At 40.2% G+C, this 21,189-nt stretch overlaps 1 protein-coding gene across 1 annotated transcript; it reads left to right on the top strand.

Moving 5' to 3' along the window:
- Nucleotides 1–8,764: 8,764 nt before the first annotated feature.
- gpr142 (G protein-coupled receptor 142) lies at nt 8,765–18,118 on the top strand. Its single transcript, XM_026177265.2, has 3 exons — nt 8,765–8,917; nt 14,974–15,128; nt 17,018–18,118. The coding sequence occupies exons 2-3, from the start codon at nt 14,990–14,992 to the stop codon at nt 17,974–17,976; spliced, it is 1,098 nt and encodes a 365-aa protein (XP_026033050.1). The 5' UTR covers nt 8,765–8,917; nt 14,974–14,989; the 3' UTR covers nt 17,977–18,118.
- Nucleotides 18,119–21,189: the final 3,071 nt, after the last annotated feature.

Here is a 21,189-nt window from a genome sequence, read left to right as displayed (position 1 = left end):
AGAGACTTATAAGAGAGAAAATGGGTCTGAAGGCACTTCATTTTTAATAATACTAGCTAACCAGATCATCAGATGGACTCATCTCAGTAAAGCCCCCAACTCTTGGATAGATTGTAACAGCGTCAGACTTCCAGACCTATCCTTTATCCTTCTTCTATTAAACTCCATTAAAGTGTTTCAAGAACCCGGTGATCTCCACCTTGACAGCTTGGTGGAAAACCCTTGAGATTGGAAACCTGTAGTCTTGCTTCAATTTCCAGATGATAAGCTCATGACAGCCTGTAATCTCATTCAAAGATTTGGATTGGGCAACAATCAAAGGTTTCCTACACTTCACAACCCTTCACCCTCTACAAACATCTACATTTGTAAAAGAGATCTCAAATCTTTAACAAGCAAACAAAACTCTCTCAAAACTGTACAGAGTAATTTCAGTCACAGAATCATTATCCATCTCCCAAAGGACCTTTCAACTGTCTTTGGAGCCTGATTTTTGGACATGGAAATTCACTCATTCAATGCAAAATCTTAATCACATAACACGGGTTGAATAATATGGGTTTCTCTGATTCTGACATTTGCACTCAATGTACTCAAAACACCACAGATGCATATTTCCATGCATTGTGGCTCTGCTCACCTTTGCAGCATTTTTGAGTTGAAATCCCTGAAAAGATTTCCTCATTTGTGCTTATTTGGTAGCATAACCTCGATTTATCTTTCAACAAAGCTGTTTAAATTCACACTCACTGCTCTAACCATCTACAAGAAAAAAAAACTTGTTAACTAGAAAAATTAGCAAATGCTCAGTATTGATACCCTAATAATCTCCTAATTATTATATATAATTAATTATAATTATAATTATTAAAGAATCACAGCAAGTTAATTGGGTGAAATGAGATCTCTGTTTAACACACAACGTACAAACTACAAATATTATTAATTGTCAATCATAGTAAAGACGTATAAGTGTTACTGTATAAGACGGTAACACTTACTGTAGTTACATGCTGCGTCCACTAGAGAGCAGACTGACTGCAGCCAACATTCAGGACTGCTGTGCGGGATCACTCCATGGAAACACCAGGGATGGAAAGGAGTGCAGCACTTTATCACTGTAGCAGATCATGTAGCTGCAGATCAGCTGGAGACTTTGAGTCTGAATAGAATAGAATAGGCCGTAATTGTCGTTGTACATGACATCATGGGTGCTCCACAACAACTGTGCAGGAATAAATAACAAACCGAAGAAATATATACAAACCAGAGGAATATGTATAAAACAAGACAAAGGCACACATTGGAGGACAAACTCCTTGGAAGTGCAAAAGAACTTGGTCTGAGTACAGAGACCATATGTGAGTGGACAGAGTGATGAGGGCCACTCAGACCATGGCTCAGATTGGTGTCATGGGTCCAGGTGACATGTGAGATGTGGGTGCCCTGAAGGTGTTCTAGTTTGGTGGTGAGGATGTTTGGTATTGTGATGCTGAATGCTGAGCTATAGTCCACGAAGAGCATCCTCATGTAGTGCTTCCTGTTCTCCAGATGGCTCAGTGCTCTATGAAGGATGATGGTGATGGTGATGGCATCCTCCGTGGACCAATTTGCTCTGTAAACAAACTGGTGGGGCTCAGGTGAGGGGGGAAGAGATCTCTGATTTGCTGAGACACTATCTGCTCCAAACGCTTCAGACCTGAGGTCAGCCTGGTGAGGATCCCTGCCAGTTATAAATAACACTACAAATAAAGCCAAACCTAAAAGGATACAGATGCTTATGCAGTGTGAAATTCTCACACAGCAGAAATTCAACAGGACCTCATCATAAGAACAGGAAGAACATAAATACTAACTGTTGAAAAGTCAGGTAATCATATGCATCTATATTCATTTAAAGTTAATTATGGCCATGTGAAATTAAAAAGGGAAGAAAAAAGAAAGAGAAGTAGAAATAAAGCTGTCAAGGTGAAAAAAATAGTGAAAAAAGGTAAGAGGGAAAGATGCAAAGGTTTTAATCCCGTATCAACAGACTGTGATGGTGTCGGCTTTCTGTTTTGTGTATTTGATGAATATTCTTCCTTTGTGTTGTCATATCTTATGTCAGTTTCTCTTTGTGGTTTGGATCACAAACACTGCTCTGCTTTATTTTGGTTACTGGTATTGTCTGAGTCCTGTGTCCCCTTTTCAAACTAACAAGGACAAAACTATTAACTGTCATTATTGATTCCTTAACATTAAAGTGCAGCAGCTGCTTTAATTCTCATGCATAATTAATTTGTTTTTTTTTTACTGTTAAAAATCAATGACATTGTAATTATGTGTACTAATGATTAGTAATGTATATTTATGTTGTGTAATAAATTATTAAGATACACTAATTGAAGCTACCTTTGACTGCTCTGTTATTCACACAGGGCGGTGACTTTATAATTTACTTTACATGTATGCACTGTAGCAAAGCTGATAAGAGGCAGTTACTATTACAGTTTGATATTTACACACAGATTATGGATTCGTTGACTTTCCCTCTGTGTCGAATATGCAGTTTAGTCAAAGTGAAATCAAAATCTGTCCGTTGTTGCTGATCTCAAACCAACCTGTTCTACTTCCTGTGGCTCATAAAGGAAAGCAGGTCATCTACGTCTGAATGCCCAATATCCTCGGCCAAGACACGAACCCCAAGATGCTCTTCGATGCATCCATCAGCATGTGAATGTCAAATAAAAAGCATAAAGTAATCTAAAACAGAAAAAACTGCTTGATATTGTTAGTTCATTTTTAATATGAGCATCCATCACTTAACAGCACAGAAAAGTGAGGCAGGGCCCCTATAAGATCATTTTTCTGCATAAAAGGTTAAAAATGTTTTTTAAATGGGTGCATTTGGGAGGTTTTAGTTTCTACTGAGTTAATAACGCAGCGTTAAGTGTTTTTAGTGTTTGTGTTTTGAACCCCAAATACACTTATCATAACCTAACCAAACTTTTTTTTAAAGGAAAAGAAAGGAAAGGAAAAGATCTTCTTTGAAGGAAACTAGATGAAGAGCATTTTAATATTCCCACATTTTTTACAGCACGGTCAGAAACTGATTTATGATTCCAGGTCAGTGTGGCTGGATGGGGGACCCAGTTTTCCATGGATGCAGGCATGTTTGAGAGGGCTGTAAAACATGTGATTTATAAAACCAAAAGCAGCAAGTTGTAAATTCATATTTACGGACATTAAGTCAGGGTCGTGTTTACATTTCTAAACTGCCATAGATTTGGGACGAAAGGCAAATATAATGAAGTTCAAATTCAGAGCGAAATAGTTTTTCCAGAGGGCCAAATTTGGCTCACATGCCTTCCACTGTTATAAAGTCCTGTCTTATTATTAATGATATACTCAGGCCTGGTTGTGTTGTCCACACCGATGTGTTTAAATCTAACCGTGTAATCAGATTAAATAATGATGTTATCATGATGTGCTTGTTTGCTTTACTGCAAAATGTCACACAGAGGTCGTTCTTAAATAAATAACAGAGAATCGGTGCCAGATAGACTCAGTGCTTTGGTATGACTTGAACAAATAACACAGAAATGTAACATCAGTCATGGCAGGGGCAACTACTGATTACTGCTGCACTTATGGCAAACACACCAATTATTTTATTTCATTTTGCCTCATATGCACATATGCAAGCATGAAAAATAATGTAGTATGAAAACACGCTAATGAATTCCAGCCAAAAGGAGAGCGTGAAGTCATGAGTGTGTGCCTGAGCGGTGATAAGGTGGTCGTGTTTGTCTCATGTTTCAGCCTTTGAGAGTCTTACTGTCTGAAAGCTGCACAGAGTGACAGTGCGGGAAGCTGAGGCAGCATCCTGGTGGAGGTGACCTGTGAGACGGGCCCAGCCTCCGCATCAGTTTATCTCTCCGCGGAGGCTCCATCACTTCTGCTGGTCGTCCTACAGCTGCTGTTGTTTTCCACCGGTTGATCTACAGCATGCAAACAAAGGCTGACTATAAATCACAGCTGACTCTACAAGCATGAAATCAGCTCGGTGAGTTATACATCCTCCACAGATAAGGTGACTAAATAATTGAATACAACCGCCTGGTGTGTAAACACATACAAGAAATAAGAGCATCTTCTAGAAAAACATCTGAAGGGTTATCGTTTCATGAGTAACAAGGAGCTATTAAAGACAATAACCATTAATAAAAAATACAATAATGTCTGATTAAGACACAGAGGTAGCAAATCAGGGATAAGGAGACGATGGAAGTACGATGCACATGAGACAAAATAAAGCAGGAAACAACTTACGCCAAGATAAAGACTCAAATATCCAAAACGTCACATGGAAACACCTACAAGGACGAGACTGGAGGAGCAGAATGGGAATTCACAAACCTTTAACCATGTAAAGCCAATAACTAAAGGCACAAATGACAAAAAGCACAGAGGAATATAAAATAAAACAGAACATGAACCGAAGAGCATGCACAAGCGGTGTGATATAAATGACTTTACAAAACCCAAAAGAAATCACAAAACTTAAAAACTGTGGCATTTTGCTGCCATGATCTAGGTCCGCTTGTCCTTTGAGGTTGAAGGGTCACTGCAAATCAATCCAAAGTTGTTCTGGGTGATTACTTCTGTCCAGTGACCAAATATTTCTGATCTGATGAGAGCAGTCTCTTCTGGGATTACAAAGTCGTTGGGAACAGAGGGACACGCTTGATTAGGATAAAAGTCACCAGATTTCAACCCAGATGAACATCTGTTGAACATTTTGAACTAGCACGTTTCACCAACTTGAGGAATGCTTTTCTATCTCCTCCGATTCATAGAATGAATACAAAGCATGTGGAAGGTTATATAATGGAGCATGTCATTCTCATTTTAGAAAGAAGCAGGTCACTCCCAGAAGTAAACTGCTGTACCCAGTCATATTAAGCAGATATAGGAAGGAAATTTAGTGGCCATTATCCCATTTATGAGTACCTCTATATTACTGCTACCATGAATGTACCTTTGTATTAGTACAGGCTGTTGCTTAAGTGATAAAATGTGGACGTATCCTGCCCATAAAAGGAGCTGCACCTCGGCTCGCTTCACCAAAATCAGCAGAAATGTGTTCTCTGTGCATCGTCCAGCAGGACTGACCAACGACAAGCCGCGTCTGTGCATGAAGGCTCATTATTTGCTCAAGTGACCCTCGGGGCCACGGCGGCGTCCGAGCTATAACACGCTATGTGAACTAAACACACAATGACATGCAGCTGCAGGGCGAGGGCAGCCATGCTGGGTCAGAGCGAGCTCACGTAGGGATCAGGTTTGCAGATGGTTTGTCAGCAGGCTTTGGATGAATTAGTTCTTGAGATCCGCTCGTTTAATGCGCTGTTTGCTTTGGAGCTTTGCTATCGTCAACAATTTGCAGACGTGAGACGGGCTTTCTCAAAGGGTTTAGCTAAATTAAGGGTGCATTTGTCATGTACGAAACAACAAGTCAGCTCCCAGATCCCCTGATGTCAGTGATTTCCTCACTCATAATCATGCTACTTTCAACTGCTGCTGAGAATAAATAGAGGAAATTAGAAAGCCTTTGCAGCTCAGAGCCATTATTCTTTCTAGTAATGAGACAAAAGGCAGCATACATCATAATAAAGACTCTTTGTTAGTATATGTTTATTAGAATGTAATTGTTTCTTCTTTATGTGCTTAAGATTGTGTTTTGTGCATCAGATGCTGGTTTGGAGATTTAGAAATCAATCCTGATGTTAAAGTTACTAGTTCGGTTATTTCTTCCAACATTTGATTTTTGTTACATCGCCGACAGCAACATGTTTGGATTCTCCATCTTTTCTTGCTGTAGGTGGAGTTTATGTTTTTATTGTGCACTGAAATATGGGCCACCAGCATCCATCGACATCATCGTCCAATTTAATCTAATAAAACAGTAAAAAATAAATCATATTTTCCCTTTTTAGTAAGCATGACTTTAAATGTGTCACAGGATAAAAACCTTAACCCTAGCATCTCCTGCCCCCCCATCAGTGGCCTAAAAACCTACTATAGTCAGTGTGTGTGCATGGCTGGGGCTTGCTGAGCCTTGGTGCCTATGGGACATGGTTATGGAGGGAGGGGTTCACCCTCCCCAACACTCCCCCAACTGTTGGTCCTGGAGTGCGTGGCTGGATGTTCTGGCATGGCTTGTTTGTCCTTAGCTTTGGGGTATTTCCATACTGTATACCACATATAATGTAGTAACTTTAATAACATGAATCGAAATGAAGACATAAACAGATAAACCCTGAACAGGATCTCTCTTTAGCCGTCAAACCTTCACTCAGAAATTGTTTTGATTTTTGTAAACTTTGAGATTTTCCTCTATTTACTTTCCAGCAGTGGGACTCGGTGGTTTGTCAGCATGGAGGATAAACTCAGTGTTTATCCTCCATGCTGATATGTTATAGTATAATTCATTTAGCCTTGTTAGCCACACAGCACCAGCAGCGTTCTTGTGCTCTCGATGTGTTTGTGACCAGAGGGTGTTATCAAAAAATGAGTTGTCCCCGCGACCTTTCTGTCTCTAATAATGAAAATGAATCACAAAATTAATTTAATTTTTTATTCAGTTTGACTTCAAAGCCATAAACTCATCAGGAAAATGATTGAGGTCAAAGAGAAATGGAGATGAGGGTCATTTTCTAGTAGACTTGCATACAATCCAATCTTTTTGGCATCCAGAAGAGTCGCCATCTACTCATCATTAGAAAGCGAGTAGATTTATAGTACTTCCACTTTATTTTCCCGTCCTGAAAACTAAACTATGGCCATCTTTTAAAAACCGTACACACTCAGGCCATCCTTGGATTTCCCCACACAGCCATCTCCAGGGTTTACAGAGAATGTTCCAAAAAGGAGAAAATGTGGTGACAGACATGTGGGAGAAAATACCTTGGTGATGTCAGAGCTCAAAAAATAAATGGCCAGACTGCTTCGAGCTGATGGGAAGGCAACAGTAACTCAAATAACCACTCTTTAAGTCAAGAATGTTGTTGCTGACCATGTCCACCCCATCTCCTCATGGCTGCTTCCAGCAGGATACCACACCAGCTGAAATCATCTCAGACTGGTTTTGTCACAATCAGCAGGGCTGACTGTGTGTAGAGTGAAGGGTGGACCCAAATGCAGACGAAAACAAAATGTGAAACATGACTTGAATAACAGAAAACGAGCCGTTTATTGAGGCTGGCAAAATAACTGTAAACAAAAGGCAAAATGCTAACAAACTAAACTGGGTGAGCTAAATGAACTAAAAACCTACAACAGGAACATGGACTTGACATGAGGAAACTTGAAACTACTTCTTGGCTTGCAAACAAAGCAGACGATCTGACAATGACACACTGAAAACAGAGGACTTAAATACACAGGAGGTGATTAGGGGAAGTGGGAACACATGAAGGAACAGCTGACTGACATGAGCCTAATGACAGGACAGGGGAAGTGAAACTAAATACAATGAACAAAGAACACACGACTCCTTCAAAATAAAACAGGAAACACTGAAACTAGACATGACAACACAAGCTTAAGAGACCTAACACATGATGAACGATACAAGAACTCAAACATAGAAACCAAGGAAACAATAAATAATAACTGCCTTTCCTTAACTAAAGCTAAATAGGAATGACACATAAACTAATCACAAATCTAAAATGAGACAAATACAAAATGAACTCAGAGCGCCGGGTCAGAGACCCAGCCTGTGACAGGTTTCTTGAGCATGGCAGTGAATTCACTGTACTCAAACTGCTTCCATAGTCACCAAAGCACCTCTGGGATGTAGTCCAACAAAAGATTCATTTAATGGATGTGCAGCTCACAAATCTGCAGCAACTGTCATGTCAACATGGACCAAAACTTAAAGCAGCTCTGAAAACAAGAGTGACCAATTCAATACCAATAAGGTGTACCTAATAAAGTGGCTGGTTAGCTATATATATGGTATAAAAGTGTACGGCCTTGCCTCTCGCTGTGTGGATGTGCTCCTGTCCTGTCCTGACAAATGTATTTTTGATTCATATTCCATTTGCTGACATGAAAATGGAAATATTACTGATGCAAATAATCTCCCTTTACTAATTCTCACTAATATTCACATTTTAAATGAAAAAAGAAATGCTGTGAATTAAAATTATACAAATGTTTGTGTCAGTGCGACTGTGTTTCTGCATTTCAATCTCTGCATTTTAATAAGATGATAATAATAATAATTATTATTCTAACCTCATTGAAAACAATTCCTAGGATGGCCCATATTTTGCTGTATCTACGGGGTGATGGAGACACTTCCGTTGGAGACCTGTCACATTTGTCATCAGTATTTAGTGTTTATGACGTAGCTGCTGCTTGGAAATGTTTCACATTCCCACAGCCTGCTTTACGTGTCGTCCCTCATGTTGTTCGTATATACTTTGGAATGTGGATCAATCCGACTGCTTTGACAGGTTATTTCGTTTGTCACATTTCCAGTGTGAACACACTTCACACCGAAATCCTGACGAGAAGCTTCAACATGAGAAGTGATCACTTTTTGTTCCCACTCGAACTCACTGTGGTTTTCCATCTTTTTTCCCCACACCCTCTCAATTTATTCTGATCCATTTCCTGCCTCCTTCACACATCAGTTCCCTCCCTCACCCTCCCCTTTACTTTCACTCCCCTCTTCCTCATTACTCCCCTCTCATTCTGTTCACTCATAGCAGTAATGTACCGGCTGCCTGGATTCTTCTCCTCCTCCTCGTCTCCTAACCGGATTGTCCAGCAGGGACTCTGTAGGAGCCTCTGGGGGGAGTGACAGTGCAGAGGACCGGCTGTACCCCAGGTGGAGAATCCACATTGAAAACTGGATGTGAAGGTAAGTCTGCTGGCGATGAGACTAAGCCAAAGAAAACCCCTGTTTGTGCAGAGTATGTTGTAACAGGATAAAGGTTTCTGTTTGTCCTGCAATTAGACTTGTTCCAACTTCAGATGATGGATCAAAGTACAGTTATTATGAAGTCATTTGGAGAAGCGGGTCTGGATTGTGTTGCCTCCAAATGTTTCATAATTGGCTTTGCTTTGACCTGAAGTGTTTTTCTTGTTATTTCACCCTTTAATCTGCTACGAAGCAGGCGTTTCTCATCATACGTGCCTGTTACTTTCTGCCAAAATGCTCTTCTGGATTCTATCTTCTTAACAGCCACAGCGGTGACCGTGGCTCAGGATCTTGCAGCATCTGCGCTCCTGATCAGAACAGCTGGGAGATTTCTCTCCACTGCTTCCTGTCAAGTTTTGATTTTCACAGAAAATTATTTTCCTGATTTTAAACACCAAACGTCTTCAGACTTGCTGCCACGCGAAACCCTGATATGTTTGCAGTACAGTTATGCTGCCAGCACCCTTTATCTCCACGCGCTGCTCTTTCAGGTGCAGCATCTCTTGATGAATAATTAAGTGGAGTACAGATAGAGTTCATTTCAGCTTCGTGGACACTGACCCCCCTGCAGAGCTCCGATAGCTCCAGCTGCATTTGGATCCTGGGAAAACTGTGTCCCTTCAAAAAGATAGAGGTGTGTTTCTGATTAAGGCTGATGTGCACTGACTCTACTCTGTGCTGCTGACGTACTGAAAAGACTGTAAATTTTAGGATTTAATAAAACACCTCTAAAGCTCTGAGCTGCATTCCCACCTCCAGAATCAATAGCACCCACGGGACACGAGGCGTAGATGTGAATGTCTGCACGAGAAATTTCTCAGCTAGTGGAGACACAGAACTCTCCAAGCTTCAGGATTTAAGAGGTCCTTGGCTGGCGTGTAACACGTCTGCTGGGTTACTGACTGCCGGGAGTAATTACGGTCCCCTGTGCCACGTTTTTCTGGCAACCTCTCGACTTTCATGACGATCATCTTTCTCACTGCGGCTGCTGCAGGCAGCTCACGAGGAAACAGATCAGGTGTCGTAGCAGATAAGACCGAGTGAGTCTCATGGGTCCACAGTGGATATTTCACCTTTTTTCACATGCAGCTTATTTGGCTTAATCTGTGATATTACACTGTAGTTTCCATTTGATCTAGGAAGAGAATTTCTGCAAATGCAAACATTAACGTTTTGTCAGAATGCAGCTCTGATGTGGAAATATGATGAAGTGTAAAACTGTACCTGCTGCACAGTCTTCTGTGCATGTCTTTGATGGTGAACAGTTCCACCTGCTATCAGTAAGTAAATAGATACAATGTCAGGGCTTTTATAGAAATAATTACACAATGTCAATACAATGGTGTGCATTACAAAACAAAGTTGATTTAGTGATAGTGTTCATAACTTGAGTCATTCTTTACACATAAAATTAACCAAAACAAAATAGAGAAACTAGATTCTTCTTCCAGTAACACTAAATTTTTGAACTATGATACGGTGGCCCTGAGGCAACAAAGCCAAACCCATCATTTAAACACAAAACAATAAGATCAAAAAGAGGAATAAAAGTAAAAAGTGTCATTTTGTTGCTGTTTTTCTTGTTTTTACAGCCACCGTATTATTCAGACAGCACAAACAGTTTGAAGGACTTAATAAGTTTATACTATATTTGAAGTTAGCCATAAAAATATCTCATTATTCATCTTCAGCGCAGCAAACATGCGTCATTTTGTCTGAGGTCAAACACTGAATGCATCTCTGCATACACCTTACACCTCCTATGGGAGCTGAGCATCTATTAATACTAAATAAGACATCCTATCTGAGCACGTGGGAAGCTGTTCCATAATAAGCAATGAGATAAGAGAATATTTCTAATTATAAACAAAAAAAGGGTTGTAATGGTTCTATTTTGTTACTTCAGAATCTGGGAAAAGTCAAAGGACGCAGCTTTTAATTTATAGCCTGGACTTAAGTCTACTTAAATGTAATTCTTAAACACAAACACTCTGGAGCCTTTGGTCATATAAGTACAACACATAAATCCTCATACGTATTTCTTTTCTTTACTCTTTTGCTATGAAATTACAGAAGCTTCAGAGTTGAGGGTTTTAATATATTTGTAAAACACCTGTTTTATTGTTTAAGTGTAAATAAATTTAATTTAACCCTAAGTTTTAACTTAAAAGATTCTCAGATATCTTTTTAGCAGGTGAGTGAAAGACTCTCGGGTGATGTTAGAATATAATGTTATAGGTCGTGGATGAAATGTGCGCATCTCTGTGAGTAATTCACTGGAGAGAAGACCCAAATGCACTGAAGTAGGTTAAACAAACAAAAGAACATGCCTCTAACGGCTGATAGAAAAAATAATAATAAAGATGCACAAAGTCCAGTACGCTAGTGAAACAAAACAGGGGAAAAGGGGAAGGAGTAGCAGGACAAACAACAGAAGGACAAACTGACGAGTGACACGAGCAAGCAAGATCATATTTACACACACGGGGTGTCATAAAGAAGGGATAAAAAGGAAGCACAAATGTTATTACCCAAATAATACAGGAAGTCACTGAGAAGATGAGGAAGACGTAAAACAAAAGCACACATGGCACTGGAAGGAAACCAGAAACTTCCAAATGAAAAAATAAAATAAAAACTCAGTGGATCGCACAGGGACCTGGACAATCTCCAGTTACTGATTTCCACCATGAGACGATCACTAAACAGCATCCTGCCTGATCCCAATCTCATTCACAAAGTACAGATTATATCACGGACAGCTCTCTGATATATAAAGCTAAGAATATCTTTTCAGACTGTCCTTCAATTAGAAATGGTTGTGACAGCAGCCAGAGCCCGTCACAGAGCCTGTCCACTTTACATTAATGCCATTGTTTTAAAAAATAACTGCAGTTCACCTAGAGGGCGCTGATGAGACTGAAAGAATTAAATGCTGTCCTAATAAAAATCCCATATTTAGTATTAATTACATATATCAGTACTGAACTAAAAATACACTAATATCATTTTTGATTATTTTCCAGGAACATCGCCTTTAAAACACAAGTATTAGCTAATGCTTGCTGTTTGGCTGCTTAATGAAAACATCTCATACAAAAAGCTGCGTGTGGTGATGTACCAACCAGCTGTTACTTACTTGACAGAAGAAATAAAAAGGGCAGATGCCAAAAAAATGGCTCTTGGTGTTTAAACTATATACATTGTTTCTTTCCCTGTTGTCTAAAATGTCACCTCAACTTCTAGTGACCAAAGAGTTGGTGAAAGAAGGGGTGCTCTAAAAAATATCATAATATCTGGAAACAAGCTACATAACCTATCCTAAAACAGAATTATTACAAAGCATCTGGAGTTAAATACGGATTACTTTGCACCCAAGTCTCATCTGGTTTAATTTTCACACGCTAATACTTTCATCGAGTTAGATTACGGCTTGGGTGTAACAGCATCCACCACAGCTAAAGGTAACATCAGACAGTAGTAGTCCACAGTAGTTTGTGGAGTGGGGTCTAGTATACTTCTTCTTCTGTCTAAACTAAGACACTAATTCAGAAAACGCTTCATATCATATCAGTGAGGTTTGGAGGACTTGTGGTGAATTTCCCACGGGACTAAATTAAGACTCTATTGAGAAAAAGGGCAGCAGGCAGCCTCCTTCATGTCGACCTCTCTCCTTTGTACATCATTGATCTTCATGATTGCATTTCTCTCCTGCTGGTTTATCGGGCTGTGGTGAATTAAAGCTGTCGTGCACTAAGCTATTCGATGCTCCTCGAGTTTACGATCATATTCCTGCTACGGGCCATAAAATGTGCCAGTCATATAGTTTATATGCAGGGCTTTGGCACATAAATAGCATTTGGAAGGGCAGTAATTTAAAAATGACTACACGTTAGTGATAGTGATTGTCCCGCTTACATCATGAAAACACCGACAAATGGGGTGATTGTGGCTCTGTGATAATGTGTATGTTGGTTGAGCAACTACAAATGGTTTGTCACTGAAAGCTCGAGAGATAACGCAGTCCAAATATTGCCTCATGGATGAGGGAAGTAAATAAGGAAAGCAGGCAGATGGAGAAAAACAGGATGGCTGGCGCCCAGGTGAAAAGGTTAAATTGGGGACGGGAAGATAATGACCTGTGGTGGTGGGAGAGTGGAAGGGTCATTGCTGTCAGCCCATCTGCTGTTGTTGTGAACCTGCAGTTTAATTGACTGAGTCCAAACTAAGTGGATTTAGCATATTTTTGTTTCCACGGTTTATTTCTGAAACAGTTTGGCTGAGCAAACATCGTTTATCAGACGTCACCGAGCAACTCAGAGAGAGCGGTGCATCGTCTGCAAAAGAAGATCTGTCATCATCTTGTTCCTCCGAACCACATCCATGTAAACCAGATCATATTAAAGAAATATTCCACTATAGTTTAAATTGTGCTTTCTTAACAAATATTCAATATTCGACAATGAACACCTTTTGATTATTTAACATTGTTGTCTGGCTATTTTCAGCTCACCGCCCTGTTTTTTCATTCTCACCTGGGGATTTTTGTACAGTCAGTGTGAGGCAGAAAGATGCCTGGTTAGTGTTAGAAAAATAAGATGACTTTGACTACGATGACCTGGATGACTGAGAACCTTCACAGACAAAAATAAGATGAATACAATTTCTTGGTTTCTAGAATCAGGGATCCATACTGAGGAGTTTCAGGGACATCCATATTGCAAACATCAATGTCTGCCTTCATATAAGACATTTAATCTCATTAGCTTGGGTTCTACCGTTTTCAGTTGTGTTATCAACTAAAAAAAACAATCTGAAGTTTGTCAACTCTGTTACAAAAACAGGTTTTTAGTCTCAGACACTCAATTTGTTAAAAAATAACTTGAAAACATGAAATACAGAGAATTCAGAAACATCCAACTAAAACTTCAGTCCTGCTCAGTGTTATAGATAAAAGTTACTTTAGATGCTCCTTTATGCATTTTAGGGGGCAGCTCCACATATTTCATATGGCAGATTTTTACACCGGATGCCCTTCCTGAAACCACCCCCAAGGAATTTGTATCTCCTCCCAGGATCAAACTGAGGATCTTTCACTTGTTGGGTGATTGTGCAAACCACTGCACTGTGGAGCCACTTCTGCTCAGTATCACAGATGGCAGGTTTAAAACACAGAAAAAGACTAAAGCCAACAACGTATGTTGGTTTTGTATGTTGGTCTGCAGACTGCCTGACAGCAAACTGCCTTTGGCTCTCACAGAAAGTTGGTAAATCTTTAAGAAAAACAATTCCACATATTTTCCAATTACAGAACAGTAACTTGAAAAAAAATGTGCCAGTAAATGGAGTGTGTGTTGAGGACTAATTCTGAGCAGTGGATGAATCAAGAGTTGTTGCTCTAGTGAGTATTTGAAAATAAACTAAGTTAACTTAGTTAATGTTGGTTAATGGATATGAAGGAACAGATCACCAAGTGGAGCCTGGGGAGACATATTTGGACAGAGATGTGTCTTTAAATCTGCATTTGGTTGAAAATAAAAAGACACTCTTCCTTCTTAAAATAGTCTAGCTTGTGTAACTCAGTCATGACCATTTTAGTCAATCAAACGTTGTACAAAAAAAACAGCGAACATAAAGATGTATTTTCATTTTAGAAGCAATGGCTATGTGATCTTCAATAACATGAGGGGTGGGTGGGTTACATTTTAATAACCAGTTTAGTCTGGTTCTGGCACAAAGAGCTCCAGGAGGGAATTGGTTTACACATGTTCACAGTGGTCTGCATACGTCTTCCAAAATCTGTGACTGAATGCACTTCAAAACTGAGCTTTTCGGTGTATTTGAGGGGGAAATAAGGTCTGCGTATGAAGTGCATCAACCCCAGATGTGCTGAAAAAGTGGACTGAACTTGTTTTTTGTGTTGAGTGACCCGATGTTTGTAAAGCTCTCCTTGCTAATCAATTGCAAACATAATTCTCTCTTTTTAACTTCGCCAGGGGAGCCGCCAAGGTCATGATCGACTGGCCCAATGTGACGGCGTCCGGCAACCAGGAGCTGGGCCTGAAACCCGAGGAGCTGCAGAAGTCCAAATGTGTCCTGGGTTTCATTCCCGTCATCTACTACAGCATGCTGCTCTCCATCGGAGTACCAGGTACACTTTTGAACCGAGCCAGCACATAAACCAATCAGAAAACAGGGAATCGCACATGACTCAAGAGATCAATATAAATGTGAGTTAGAGGTACATTAATGCTTCTATAATGGGGACTGGACAGTGGATAATACACTCGGGGATGTCTGTTTTCACAGTTTATGTTAATTTCATTAGCTGATAATGAGGTTGTGTGGGAATTTACCCAATTATTATCCCTCACTCCAGCCAACCATGTTAGGATCAACTTGCATATCAGACAGCACTCACACCAGCTACGTCTTCATTATCATGTTTCACTTTTACAAGTCAGTGATGACGTGAAATTGAGGCATTCAGATGTCCTCTTTGCTGTTTCAAATAACTGCTCCCAAAGGGAAAAAACTCTCAGGGCCGAAGAGCCAACGTCTGCAATCCTGGAGGGTCAAAAACTATGATCCAAATAGCTGCAGTGGAAATATCTTACTGCTGACAAGACATCTGAGATGAAATAGTACAGAGGAGATTGTGTGTCTGACAGCGTGCAGAGAGACAATAAAAACAGCATCTTTTTTTAACATACTCTAAAAAGCAGAAGCAGAAACTCTGAGTTTGGAAAACAAGGATTTAAACAGAAACATTTAATGCTTTATTATTAACTGTAACGTCTAAATATTAATGTGCTCCATCTCAGTAATTTAGTCTCTCAAGTAAACTGCAATGCCAAATTGATTTAATTAACTTTTGGGCTGATTTAATGTTTCCTATGTGATTTTATACTAATGAAAAAAACTCACAGTCAAATGCTACACAGCTTTAGATACTGTGCTTTTGCCACTGACCTTTCATTGGCATCACCAACTGTTCTTTAGGCCTGTGTGAGGCCTTAACTTGGTTGTATTTATCCTTCACAAAGACGCTGCCATGCCATAATGTATTTTTCTTTGCTAAGTTTGCTGTCATTACGAATATCCATAAAATACTAAACAACGATATTGTCATGAATTACAAGATGAGCGACCACATGCAGGCTGTTAGCGAAATGAAGTAACAAAAGGCAACATTTCATTTCAGCAGATAAAAGTCTAACGAAAAATGAAAGCAAACAGCTGATATAAAAAATAAATCTCCACCCGCAGTGTTGGTTTGTCCTTCAGGTTGAGGGCCCTGCACACTATCTTAGAGAATAAAACTGATCATTTTAAAACACAGAAATAGCAGTACAGCAAGTAAAACATGAAGAAAGTAAGCAGCAGAATGCATACACAAAAGTAAACTTAGCTTGATGAAACCAAAACACACCGGGGAAAACTGAGGGAATTAATTCATATAAACAGTAACTGGAACTAAGAACTAAAGACTCAGAAGACTGAGAAAATACACAAAGAAGCCCCTGCCACAAATGTAAACAACACGCAAACTAAGAATCAAAAAGAAAATATTTAATAATAAACAGAATTACAAGGTCCAAAACCTAAAAGCCCCTGGGTTTAAGTCTCGGACTTAAACTCGGGATGATGGCCCAAATATTGATTTAATTTCCCCTGAAATTCCCTGAAAGTTGTGCAGACATGCAGCACAGTGCGGCGCTTGTTCTCTCTGCCTTTTAAGAAAAAGATGAAGTGAACCGTTCCCATTTCACAGATTTCTTTATGCAGCTAAACCAAAATCCTTGTAGGATCTAGTCTTGCCAGAAAATCTTGGGGGGGTTATTATTTGGGCCGTTATCCTTAGGTTGCTTTATTTCAGTATTCACTGGGACATAAAAGTGATCACCAGTGTCAACAGTCAGATCGAATAAAAACCTCTTAAAAGGTTTATTAATCTACTCCAAAATACAGATTTAAAGAGCTTTTATTTTCATGACTTTTATCCTTTTAATCTCATTTCTGCTTCTTTCTTTGTCCCAGTAAACATCCTCACAGCAGTGGCCTTGTGCAGACTGGCGTCCCGCACTAAGAAGGCTCTGTACTACTACCTCTTGGCAGTGACAGCCTCAGATATTCTCTCCCAGCTCTTCATCATCTTCGTCGGCTTCCTGCTGGAGACGGCAGTTTTTCACCGGGATGTCCCCGCTCTCCTGCTGCACTCTGTCAGCGTCGCCGAGTTTGCAGCCAACCACGCTTCCATATGGTCCACCGTACCGCTCACTGTGGACCGCTACGTGGCGCTGTGCCACCCCCTCCTCCACCGGCAGATCAGCTACCCGGCACGAGCCAGGAAGATTATCGGGGTGGTCCTGGCAACATCGATCGCATCGGGCGTGCCTTTCTTCTGGTGGTCAGACATGTGGAGGAACAGCCATCCACCCACAGCGCTGGACGCCGTCCTCATATGGACACATGTGACTATCATCTACTTCCTGCCGTGCAGCATCTTCTTAGTGCTGAACTCTCTGATAATCCACACACTGAGGGTGAGGCAGAGAGAGCAGCGCTGTCAGGAGGAGCAGGGGACAAAGTCGGTGCCACTGCAAAGACTCGGGAAAACCACGGCCATGCTGCTGGCCATCACCTCAGTGTTCTCAATCCTGTGGGCGCCCAGAACCATCGTGGTCATCTACCACCTGTACGTGTCCACTGTTCATCGAGACTGGCGCATCCACCTGGCCTATGACCTCTCCAACATGCTGGCCATGCTCAACACCGCAGTCAACTTCTTCCTCTACTGCTTCGTCAGTAAGCCTTTCCGCAGCGCCGTGCGGGATGTCATACTGCTCAGGGGGTCGCCGCTCTACTCTCGCCGCGCTCTGCCCCAGCAGCAGGTCCCCACCAACGCCTCCATTTCCTCTCTGTACAGTGGGAACAGCAAGCGGTTTCAGCGGGACTTCACCCCCTTGTCACCTCATGGGGCCAGAAAGCCCTCATGACCCTGTGACTTGTCCTCTTAATCCAAAACACCCATCATCCCACGGTCCCGGTGCACTCCTCACCCCAGGGACGCGTACTGTGTTCCAGCTACGACTGTGGGCAGCGACCGGTCGGCCCTGGGGCGCTCTCAGAGGGCCTGATAGCGGCTTAGCATGATTTTCGTCTTACAGTGTTTGACCTCGTGTTGTTTGTCCATGTAAATCAGATAACGTGACAGTCTATTTATTTTTCTTGAGAAGAATCTGAGGAAATAAAAGTAGATTTTTTTTCCATAGATGGTAGTAATGTGACTGATTTGTTTATATTTTTACAAAACAAAACAGAAGGACAAAATCCCTTTTTGAACAATAATGTAAGCTCAGATGTAGATTCATGTTAATATTAAAGACTTTTTGCATATTAAGTGCAATCAGTGATCGTTGCTGTTCCTTCGGTCATGTAACGTGGTGTGATATTCACTCTGGAAGCTGCAAAGATGTCAGAATAAGAGTGATAATGTTGAATAAACAGTTTTTTTCTGCAGTTGTATAAAGACAAGGAGTGAATCAATAGGCAGTGTGACAGGACTCTGTCACTGCACTGTGCTCCCAGCCATTAAAAACCATCCAACTTGACAAAGCCTCAAATGAAAGCTCAGTTTTTTAAGCCACAGGAGTGAAGGCCTGCTTTTCAGACAACTGTATCACTCACCAATGTGGCCTCAGCTCTAGCCTGATAGTCTGCACTAACACTAACACTACACTCACAAGGAAGCGTGGACGCTTTTGCATGCACAGCCACTGCATTTCCACCAAACGATGTAAAAGTTGCAAATGTTCTACCATCTAATTGTAAATATGCACAAATTAAGACTGTTGTTGACCTTCAACATTCAAGCATTAAGTATCTTAGTCTTCTGAAAGTAGACATGACTGCAGGCCCCTGTTTGTAATTTACAAATGAGCTTTATGTTGTGTTCATTAAGACTTCAAATACGTGATTGAGTCAATGCACTCATCACAAAACTATTTACTGAAGTCCTATCACGAGGGAGCCGAGGGAGGTTTTCCCCTGGACATTTATATAAACAGATGTGTTTTTACAACCAGAGGCCTCATTTTCAGTCGGATGTTCCTGGAAAATCATTTATTAATCATTTAAATGGTAGAAAAAAGAAACAAATCAGAGTAGTTACTGTTCTGAAATAAAAAATCAGCAAACGGTTTAAATTGTGTAAAATTTTATGGACATGGTTAAATATTTTATGTACTAATATTTCAAGTGTATTTAGGACGTATTTGAATCTCGTTCCTCGATGGTGAGAGTCTGTGGACTGCACACTGTGCACGACAGCAGCCTTCGCTCCCTGCACACACACAGCTCCAGTCATACCAGTTCACTCTGACACAGCTGTCGTATAACCGGTTAAAGTAAACCTACTGCAAGACGGCACTGATTAGAAACAGCTAAATTGGTACTGAATAATAATTAAATATGATTAATTAGCTTAATGGGCTTGTATTTCTCTTGCAGAATAGTGAAGGCAGCAACATTTTAGCATGTAAGTTGCCAAAAGGGCACATTTCTACTTGCAGTCTTAGAAGTTCCAGCCTTTATATACAAACTATGATATAAAAGAACAAATCATTTTCTTCCTCCGCACTGCTTTCAACATCAAACAACACTGGAGCCTCATTTCATCCTATAGTGTCCAAGGATTGCACGTAAATGATCAGTTTCCATGAACGAGCTCAGAGATGAGAACAACTAGTGTAACTTAATGCATTTGTCAGTTTTTTTATTTGTATTGGTGAATTGTTTTTTCTTGTGGTTGGATTTTCTTTGATGGTCAAAAACTGTTTGCATTCAATAAAAATCGAAAATGTATTTAAACTGTTAAGAAGTCTTGACTCGTGTGACTTTTGAAATTGAGTGACAGAGGGGAACCCGGTCAGAGGGGAGGGGTCTGTGGGAAATCAGAATACTCTAATTGAAAATTGGTTGAAAATTCAAATAACTGTAATTGTGGGAACACTTCCCGCTTCTATCAGGGAAACTTGGCATCATGTTTGGTGTATGAGATTCAGCTGTGAGGTGACGGAGCGGTCTGCTTCTGTCTTATTCTACTGAGCAGTGGAGCAAAGAACAATGTCCCACACATTCTTTATTTTTACCTCTTCACATAGATTTCAGTTGCATTTTAGCCACATGATAAACAAACAGTTTCAAGAACTAAAAGACTTTACTTTTCAAATTCCTTACATTAATTTTAACCTCAGACTTCTTTTATAAATCCTCATTTGGGGATTCAGAGGAGCTGAAAGCTCCATGAACAGGTCACTGGTGACCGTGTGGATGTTAAGAGTTTTTAGGTTCCATGTGGCTGCTTGTACTTTGCCGGAGACAGGCTGGTGATTTTATGCATTTTGTGTCCTCTCACATATTTGTCAATTCATTTTTAGTTTGTTTACAGAGGTAGCTGTCATGGATGAGCCTAGATGTAATAATAATAATATAATAATACATTTTATTTGAGGGTGCCTTTCTAAAACCTAAAAGATATCACTACAACTGTAGATTCAAATAAATTTAAATGCTAAAAACAACAAATAAAAATGAGAAAAACACAAAAAAACCAAATAAACAAGTTTTGAAAAGTAAGTAAGATCTGTATTAAAGCGAGTGAGCCTCTTTAAACAAATAGGTTTTGAGCTGTGACTTAAATAAGAGAAGGGAATCTATATTTGTTAAGATGGAAGGAAGTGAGCTCCAGAGCCGAGGAGCAGAGCGACTGAAAGCTCTGTGCCCCACAGTGATGAGACGAGCAGAGGGAACAACAAGATGAGTGGCAGATCTGAGAGAGCAGGAAACAGTCAAAGACACACTGACATCAGTATCTGCAGTAGTGACTGTGACAACATTATTAGTGAACGTGTGTGGGCTACATAAATAATGTAACCTCTCTAAATATCAATAACTATCAAATAATACCAACATATAGATGACAATTTATTCATTCGTTACATTCTTCTTCTTCGTGGTTCAGTGTTTTTCTATAAAGAAAAGCACTAAAGTAATGGCCAAGTTTACATTGACCATAAGGAAAACAGAGTGTGTGATTTGCAAACCCAAATATGCTCACAGTGCCAGACACAAACATCAAATGTTTTTCCTAAAAAAAGTTCATTTTTTAGGAAAAATATTCCGAAATATTTTGAATTGATGGCAGTGAC

Source organism: Astatotilapia calliptera, chromosome 8, assembly GCF_964374335.1.
Source record: "Astatotilapia calliptera chromosome 8, fAstCal68.1, whole genome shotgun sequence".
Lineage (NCBI taxonomy): Eukaryota > Metazoa > Chordata > Actinopteri > Cichliformes > Cichlidae > Astatotilapia > Astatotilapia calliptera.
The sequence above is the reverse complement of the archived record's forward strand: the minus strand, read 5'-3'. Positions and strand labels throughout refer to the sequence as shown.

Coding starts and splice junctions, on each gene's coding strand:
- gpr142 (XM_026177265.2), top strand. CDS start 14,990: ATGATCGACTGGCCCAATGTGACGGCGTCCGGCAACCAGGAGCTGGGC. Junction 15,129..17,017: donor GCTCTCCATCGGAGTACCAG/GTACACTTTTGA, acceptor TCTTTGTCCCAG/TAAACATCCTCACAGCAGTG.